Source organism: Triticum dicoccoides, chromosome 1A, assembly GCF_002162155.2.
Source record: "Triticum dicoccoides isolate Atlit2015 ecotype Zavitan chromosome 1A, WEW_v2.0, whole genome shotgun sequence".
NCBI lineage: Eukaryota > Viridiplantae > Streptophyta > Magnoliopsida > Poales > Poaceae > Triticum > Triticum dicoccoides.
The window spans coordinates 444,273,214-444,282,747 of NC_041380.1; the positions used below are offsets into that span (position 1 = coordinate 444,273,214).

Here is a 9,534-nt window from a genome sequence, read left to right on the forward strand (position 1 = left end):
ATCTTCAAATACAAAACAGAACTGCATACATCATTATTAGTAGGAATTACATGGCAAGAACCATATCATAGACATGGCAAAAATAGGGGATGTCAACCTTTTTTCCTTGCTCTATTTTTTATTTTCAAATTCACCTTCACAAACCCTCCCATCAAACAAACTCCCACACATATTATTCTTGCAAACTGATCTACACATGACTAGAACAACACCACACACGTGGCAAGAACCATAACACATAATACATCATAATTTGTTCATGCCAAGATTTACATGAAATCCAGGCTTTAGGTTTTTCTTGTCACTTACAGTACCACCCACGTGGCAACATTTGCAAGGTCAGAGATGGGGACAAGATGGGTGCGCAAAAATAACCTGATTACACTTCAATTAGCTCCAATTTCGACTACTGTTCGGTAGATCTTGCCATGGCAACTTCCATGGAGAGCAATGGATGAAGGGAAAGGGGAACAATGGAGAGGATCGGGGGTGGAGAGGGTAGGCGAGGGAGAGTTGGATCTAGCGAGGGTTTGAAGGACGGCGTCAGTGAGTAGCCGCGTTGGATGTAGCGAATTTTTGAGGTTTTGCACGGGCTAGGCTTATGGCGTTCGGGGTATATGGAAGCTTGTCCGAATGTTTTCTTTCGTCTTGTAGTGTCTCCTGCTCCGAACGACTCGTTCAAACTGGCCGCCAATAGATCTGAACCGCGCCCACGCGATATCGAATTTTTTTGTACAAAAAAATTTTAGACGGAAATAAACTACATACTATTTTGATGTAAAATAAATGACGAGTGAGCGCGAATGAAGCACGGGATGAAAGCAGGCGAGCCCCGTCCTGGCCTGGGGTGCTCGTGTAACAGGAGGCGGAAGTAGGAGGCCCGTGCACGCTGTGTCCTACCTTTCTCGTTGTAGTAGGTAGTCACTGCCGTCGGTGCCGTGGGTCGAAGGGCCCACCAGAATCGTGCCTCGCACAGACTCCAGGATCCCACTGAAGCCCCGGCCCCACCCGTCAGCCCGTCGCCCTTTCCAGCCGTCACAGCTCACAGCGCCCGGGCCTCGCACAAGCCATTAATAACCGAACACGGAGGGCAGGCGGAAACTCCACAGCTCATCTCCCCACCTGAACGGCCCTATCGGCGAAGAGGGGAACGGCGCGGCGGGAAGCTGCCGGATCGCGCGCGCAGCCATGTCCGCCGACGAGGCCGCACTGAAGGTACACGCACGCCTCGTGAGGCTTCCTCTGAATTTATACTTCTCTTTTAGAGGGTAGGTTTCTGCCGTTGGATCACCCGGACTTTAGGGAAATTTCGAGGGGTGAACCTGGGCGGAGGGCTCAGTTGCTTTGGATCCTTATGGCTAATGTGGGCGATTCGTGCGCTCCTGACGCCAATGGTGCTCGGAATTTTGGTTTGCACCGTTCTGGGCCACGGCGGAAGGCCGAAGGGGCCTGAGCGCGGCTGAATTTCGGTGTGTATTTCTGTTTGATTTGCGCATTGCAGAGTATTTAGTTCAGGAGTGCCCGTGAAATGCCCCTATTATGCGATGCCGTGTTGCTGATCCTGTAGTCTTAGACTTCCCTGAAGAGGATGATTAAGCATCAACTGTGTGCGACTCAGTTCAGCTCATCCCCATTATTTTAGTATTATTAGGCTGCCCTGTTCTATGTGCATCATGTCCAAAAACATTGACTGATCACAGTAGGTATATAAATACTCCATTCTTGTAGAGTTGCAATACGGTTTCTAATATCAACTTCTAGTGGCCATCTCTTTGAGATCATATATCTTGCCTCAGTTGTTGTCGATCAACTTGCACTTGTTTTCCCAAGTGTTCCACCTTTGTGGTATTTGAACATATTATATCATTAACTTCTGTCTTATTTTTTCTATGGGTTGACAAAAGCACATAGAATACTCATCTTTGACACGTGGGAGAAGAATACGTGGTGCTGTCCTGTTGGGCATTGACTTGTTTGTCACATAGTGACTGATGCACATTTTGAGACCAAAATAGTACTGAAAACCTTGGATGATGTATGTTGTGTAGAGGCGATACAGTTTGGTGCCTTACCAGCTTCACAACTACTGCTAGATGCACCACTAAACATGTCCTCTCAGTTTGCTTAAAATCTTCTGAATTTTCTATAATATCTGACTATACTAGGATTTTCACGAACCATGCCTGACTATATGATGCAAACTAAGACTTTAAAGTCATTGAAACAACCCGTGATTTCGTTTTTTTAAGTCTATCGCTGCTGTTAATACATGGCATACTCTAGAGTTTATAAAATGTCTACCAGCAGTAGTTGGCCTGTACTATATCTGTTCCTTTGAGTGGTCTGTTTGATGCTGGAAAGCTTGTTAACCCTGTTATCCTTGTCAGATTTCATATTATCTTAATGAGGTTTATTTTATTACAGACCTGTCATGAGAGAATAAACCTTAGTGTAGCTGCCTCACATCAAGCTGAGAATGGGTCCGTCACCACAGTTAGTTCCAAGGAATCAGAGGAGGCGACCTATGCATTTCTTCCTCCTATCGAGTCAACTGACGCGCACCTTCATGAGTTTGCAGAGGCCATGAGAAGTAATAATACAAATACTTGACATCATCTGAAGTCTGTCACTCTGCTGTCTAAAACTTACGTGTGTCTGCACACATGTGTTTAATGTACATACACTTTGCAATTGAAGCTGTTGGAAAAGCACTGCGACAAGTTGCGGAAGGGAAAGCTGCTGCTCAAGCAGAGGCAGCTGAGTGGAAGCGCAAGTATGAAGCAGAGAAGGCAGCCAAGGCACACACGCATGTAATTAAAGGTACACAATTGGATTTTTGAGTTTTACTAGTTCATGGTAGCTATCACATAATACTGCAAAACATCTTTGTGTCGTATTTCGCTACATGATACATTATTATTTTTAATAATGATATATTATTAGATCAGCCTCCATTGTCTTAGCAGTTCAAATCAGTCAACGAAAGAAGGATCCATTGTACTGAAGTTGTACCTTCCGTGCGTGGAATATTAATGAACTTTCTAAAAAAAGAATGTAAACGTACTTTTAATTATCCATGCACATCAGTATCGAAACTACGCAAATAACATGATTCCAGATACATAACGAATGTAGTCCAACAAGTTAACAAACTGACTACTTTATCTTATCATGCACCTGATTTTGTCAAGAAAATTCATACTAAACCGTAACATTTGCAGGCTGCAGCAACTGTGTCAAGGACAAGCTAGAGCATTTGGCTAGTAAACTGACACTGGAGACTGCCTCGGCTGATGAAACAGGCTGTTGCGGAAACCATGGGATCTGCTCACGTCAAATTCTCCAGGACCAGTGTCCTGGACCTAACCGTAAATCAGATGACAGGATTGTTGGAAGAAAGGTATCCTTTGGGCTTTGGGCAAGGATATACCCTCACATACGTCTGTTTGCAGCTGTTGGTTTATATGACCATACTAATGTGTTTTCTTCGTAATGTGGTTTGATGCTAAAATCAACTCATATCCAGCTGTTCTTCATCTGATGCTGCTTGGCTGCCTCTAAATACTTGTTGTCACCCAGATTAACAAAAGGAAGCCAATAAAAACTTATATGTGAAAAGAACTTTTTGCACATTAAATATGCACCATTGAACTTGCACTATTTTTTATTTATTTTTGATTTGCTATATCTATTAGTGAAGAATCTCCCTGAAAAGCACAAGCAGTTGTCTATGACATTTTGCTTGTGATACACAAATAACAGGAACGCTTTTCATGTTTTATCACAGTTGGAAGAAATAGTCTTTTTTCCAGTCAATTCGACTTGTCCTTTTTTTGTTTCTAAAAGCACCTTTTACTTATCTTTGCAGGTACCATTTAGACTTTCGTGGGGTAGCAATGGGGATAAGAACGGTCAGCACAAGCATGATTTTGTGTCCTTCGAAAAAGGGGATATTACAACAGCAGAACGCAGCAATAAACAGGTAGCTCTTTTATGCTCAGTTTGATCCATTTTGAACAGAATATCTTATTTGTTTCCACTCATCTGCAATGATTGTTTGAGAATTCGAAATAATCTCATAGCTGCTGCATCTTTTTTCATGTCAACAAATACTGTCCTTGCAGATTTTTCTGAAATGGGATTCCCCTCCACAAACAGTTCTTTTTGTGACTAAACCTAATTCCAACTCCGTGCATGCTCTCTGTTCCGAAATGGTTAGGTATGTTTCTTTGCTGCCTATCCTGAGAGAATTTTACTAATATCAATTATCTGGTACTCCACGCAACAGTATATTTTTGCTAGAACTTATTATCTCCTGCTTAATGTCTTGTCGAACTGTATCTCCAAACATATTTGCCCACATGTCCTAAGTGTTCTGTGTTTTTCTTGCAGATGGCTTAAAGAACATAATAATATAAACATCTTTGTAGAACCACGAGTTAGCAAGGAACTACTGATTGAAGATTCTTACTTTAACTTTATTCAGACATGGGATAATGGTAAGAGATTTTGATTGTATTGTATTTCATTTCTCCACATTGCTTCCGACTGTACTTTTGGAATATAGGGATATTTGCTGTAATTTTAATGTCTGGATGTATTTTATTTTTAAAATATCTATAACCTGATATGTGAATAATTGTTATGGCTGTTGATTAGAAGAATGAAAAATGCTATGTTGCTATTTAGCAATTACATGAAGGACTTATGCACCTCAGAGTTACAGAGCATGCAAGTGGATTTTCAAGTAATATTCTGAATTCCTGCTCCATCCATGGTTTCTTTTGGGAGTACTCCTGTACAATCTCATTGTCGAACACTCAAGCACCTAAATTCCTCTCGTGATTTTAACAAGTGACAGTGGTATGGGGGTCTATAGTTACCTCGAGCAGTTATTCTTTACCATCAGTACACAAATTTGCTGATGTTGTTTTTGTGTGAGATAACATGTTTCCTCTACCAAGACTACCAAGAACGAACTGCTCTCATGTCTCAATAGTTGTTATATTTGCTATAATTGTTACTAACTTCCTGTTAATGCTTGAGGGTCATCTTTTACTAAGCATTTCCTTCTCCATTGATGAATTATATCCAGTAACGTTCTTCTGTATTTTCTTATAGATGATTTTAAGCTATCACTGATTGTACTACTTTTAGTCACATATAACCTTTTCCATATAGTGCTCAACTAATCAGAAATATCTGATAGATCAGGAAATGAAGACATTACACACGAAGGTTGACCTCATTGTAACTCTCGGTGGTGATGGAACTGTTCTATGGGTATGCAGCACAATTATTGTGACAGTTTATTGAATATGGATGTTGTGTGGTTAGTTTGACAGAGCACAGACAACATTTTGTTTAGCTCAGCCTTCAATGAAATATACTAGCAGTCTTATAACACAACATTTTGTGTTATTAGTGCGCCTAGTTCCTTTGTGCATAGGAATTTACTATGCAAGTGTCAGCTCGCAATAAGGACAACCAAATGATTAGAATAGGTCAAACAGTTTTTTTCCAGGTTCTGTTAATGTAAAATAAAAAAAAACAATTACATATACCTTGGAAGGAAACTGAGTAACTATCAGATGTACATAAAAAATACAAGCTATTTGGATGGAAGAGACTTGTAGATAGATGACTGAATAAGTTCAGTAAGAGCAACTTAGAGGAAAGTATCAATGCTATTAAGCATGGCTAGACCGCTAGAGTGCAAGATGTTGAAGTGTGCTCACTTAGTTAACAGCACATTGGAGAGTGGTTCGTCCACTCTTCTATTGTCAATGCAAGATGCGGCGGCTGATTGATTTGTGGCTACAATAAACCCTCAGGGATTATCGATAGTGAGCCAGGTCTAGTTCTACGAGCAATAGCACTGAGTTCTTCAATACATTTCTAATCACATGGATACTTCTCTAACCTAGCTATTTTCTCGAACTCATATTGTATTAGAAAAAGAATGGCGAGCGCAAAGTACAAATTACCAACTGTGGGGATGACCAAACCAAAAACAGACAAAGCCAAAACCAAAACCAAGAGAAGACCTACTCTACACCACAGGAGTAAGAGATACCTACTCTAACCTACTCCAATCTAGCAGCTACTACGGTTGGTAGTATAAGCTGAGCAATGTCCTACTATTGAATTGCTCGATAACCTAAATGTTGGCTGTGTTATGTTGAAACAAATTCTGTCCTGGTTTGTTCTCCATAATTTTCAGTATTTATGGCTTGTTTTTATAATCAGTTTAAGCTAGGGAGCTCTTTAACATGACAACATCTGTAAACAGGCTGCATCATTGTTCAAAGGGCCAGTTCCCCCAGTTGTTGCATTCTCTCTTGGATCATTGGGCTTCATGACTCCCTTCCGTATCCTTAATCATCAGTGTTATTTTTGTTATGAGTGCTTGCTAACCATGTTGCTAAACTGCACTGCTGTTTATTTTTGTTATTACATCGTTAAAATTTGGATATTGCACTTCTGCCTTTTCAACTCTGCAGCAGATCCATGGCATGTTTGATTCCATCTGCAACTGGCCATAGCAGATTGCAATGTTTGGTCTCAGAGATTTAACATCCATACTTCACTATATGTGTCACAATCTCATACGATCTCTATACCAGAGGTGCTTACATATTTTGTACCAGACTAACAGTGATCTTATACTATATTAGTAATACAACCTTTTTTTTTTACCTCGGTGGAGCTTTATGCTCTGTGCTCAACCCACCATCTATATAGTTTGTCCTTGACTTAAGGTTAGCAAGCGAGCAGTATCGTGAATGCTTGGGGAATGTGCTGAAAAGACCATTTACCATCACACTGAGGAGCCGCCTGCAGTGCCATGTAATCCGTGATGCAGCTAAAGATGAAGTTGAGACCGGGGAACCGATTCTAGTGCTTAATGAAGTTACAATTGACCGAGGAATGTCATCTTACCTTACCTACTTAGAATGCTATTGTGATAGTTCTTTTGTTACATGCGTACAAGGAGATGGGCTAATAATATCAACAACATCTGGAAGCACAGCCTATTCACTGGCAGCTGGAGGATCAATGGTACATCCACAGGTATACCTTTAACTCTACATATACTCCCCAGATTTTATTTACCATTAGTATTTTGTTTTAAATCACTGGAAAGGTTATTATCTGCCTTGTTCTGTATTAAATAATATAATGCATATTACTCCTTCCGTCCCATAATATAAGAACGTTTTTGACACTACACTAGTGTAAAAACGCTCTTATATTATGGGACGGAGGGAGTAGGTTTTATTAAGACAAGACTTTGACCAGGAATTACTTGTTATTTATATGACATGAAATTGGTATCACTAGATTCATTTCTAAAATACTCGCTGATGATTATGATTTTATATCATATAAACCATTTATTAGTGGAGTAATTCTTGGTCAAAGCCTACTAATAGGCCTTATATTATGATATGGGGAAAGTATATGTTTTAAAACTAGTTGAGGCGGATCTCAGTTTTTAAAAGGCCTAAAAACCTTGTCCTGTTTATTATAGTTCAGTTTTTAAGGGGTCACTATTTCTACTAGATGCATTTTATATATTCTGAAATGTTGCCTGAGCAGCTATTCAAATCGTCACAAAACCCATTGTACATGGTAACATTAATTAAGATGAATCAACAACCAACAATTTGATTAGAATCATGTATCAGCAATTAGACAATTTTGATGGTTCTTTTTTTGTCGCTCCCTGGTTTGTAATCGTTTCATATTCCCTTCAGTTACTACTTCTCATTTAAGTTGTACGATTTGCCTGTGCATGCAGGTCCCAGGGATCCTTTTCACACCAATCTGCCCCCATTCATTGTCATTCCGGCCTCTGATACTGCCGGAATACGTCACTCTGCGCGTGCAAGTACCGTTCAACAGCAGAGGGCAAGCCTGGGCGTCCTTCGACGGCAAGGGCAGAATTCAGCTAGGGCCAGGCGACGCCCTCATCTGCAGCGTCTCTCCATGGCCCCTGCCCACGGCGTGCCTGGTGGACTCGACGACCGACTTCCTGCGGAGCATCCATGAGGGCCTCCACTGGAATCTCAGGAAGAGCCAGGCACTTGACGGCCCTGCCTGATTGATGAAGCCTGTGTCGTCGTAGCTCGAGATGGCTGATGAGTCGTTAGATGTGATATTTCAGAGCATCTCCTCACAGCCCAGCAAAAATGGAGTGGATATGTATCATCATATATATATATATATATGCTCCTGTGTTGGTTCGGTTCGTTATGAATCTTTGAATGTTCTTATACTATATGCTGCGCATAAAAGGGTTTATCGATATGTTTAGGCTTAGGCTTGTGGAATTCGAACATGGTCGGTCTGTCGCCATGTGAATATCTATAGCTTTGTGGAGTACAGGCAATGTAATTATGTAAGAATTGCAGCTGAAACTCTGATCTGAATAATGGGCGGATTTCTTGCTTGCTGCTTGCCTTGAAAGTAAGAGAGGTGCACTAATATAAGCTTGAGTGGTGCCGATTCCTAATCATAACCAGTTGGCCCGGAACGGTATTTGTTGTGGGTGCCATACTTCCGTGGGACCTAATTAATTATCTTGGTGGTTTTCTTGTCCTGCGGTTCATTCTCCTTTTGTTCCCTCCTGTGTACTTATCCGATATAAAAACGATCTGGTATTTTGGCCTTTTCTTTAACCAATGGAAAATTTTCAGGTGGGGAACCTCTCCCCCGATGACCATTCATTCTATTTTATTTTTGAAAAAGAAAACCACGTAACGGCATTGCAGATAGCATCCACCACCCGAAATAGTACAAGCCAGTCGGCGTTCCCCATGCACGCACGCCTGCAAAGCAAAGCTACGTCCCCGGCAGCTGACAAACGAGTTCGTAATAGTGCACCACGCGTCGTAACCGAACTGCATCATCCGTGGAGTCGCTCTCTTGAAAGCTCTCGGTAAGAAACGCTTCGCTACGAACCCCAACGAAAATCCGGGCACGGAAATGGCCCGAGCCTCTCAAATCTCTGGATGCAAACCGATGAACACGAAAAATCAGTCTCTCGCCCGGCCGCTGAAAGACCCAAGTAAACCATTCATGCCACTGCCAGAAACCCACAACTCCAGTAGGAGCGAGAGCGTACGTACTCCGCCGACTGCAGGCCACGGCAACCCTCAAAGGAAAATTGGCATCACAGCACAGGAGGGAGCGCGGCCACACACGAACTCGCCCCCACACGACGAAGTCCCCCTCGGCCTCGGCACGGGTCTCGGCCCAGCCAAATCAGGCGCCGAGTTCGTCCCCTCCCTCCGCCGGGTCGGTCCGAGCGGAGGAAGAAGGCCTATCCGGTGCGCGTCCACCTCACCCGGCCCGAGATACCCATCGGTTCGCCTCCTTCGTTATAACACTCCACGCGCCCGCACTCGGGATATAATCATCCACCCGCTCTTATCTCCTCTTCCTCCTCCCTCCCTCCCTCCCCCCACCACCCCCGCCATGGCCACAGCCGCGGCCTGCGCGTCCTCGCTCCTCGCGCCGCCCTCCGCC

At 42.5% G+C, this 9,534-nt stretch overlaps 1 protein-coding gene across 1 annotated transcript; it reads left to right on the forward strand.

The window, feature by feature from the left end:
• Window positions 1-1,060: 1,060 nt before the first annotated feature.
• On the forward strand, window positions 1,061-8,490 carry LOC119277842 (putative NAD kinase 3). The gene is made up of 11 exons (XM_037559173.1): window positions 1,061-1,215; window positions 2,425-2,590; window positions 2,698-2,820; window positions 3,222-3,400; window positions 3,869-3,982; window positions 4,125-4,219; window positions 4,393-4,499; window positions 5,210-5,283; window positions 6,293-6,371; window positions 6,767-7,074; window positions 7,805-8,490. Exons 1-11 carry the CDS (start codon window positions 1,189-1,191, stop codon window positions 8,105-8,107), a joined length of 1,575 nt encoding a protein of 524 aa, XP_037415070.1. The 5' UTR covers window positions 1,061-1,188; the 3' UTR covers window positions 8,108-8,490.
• The last annotated feature ends 1,044 nt before the right edge of the window (window positions 8,491-9,534 follow it).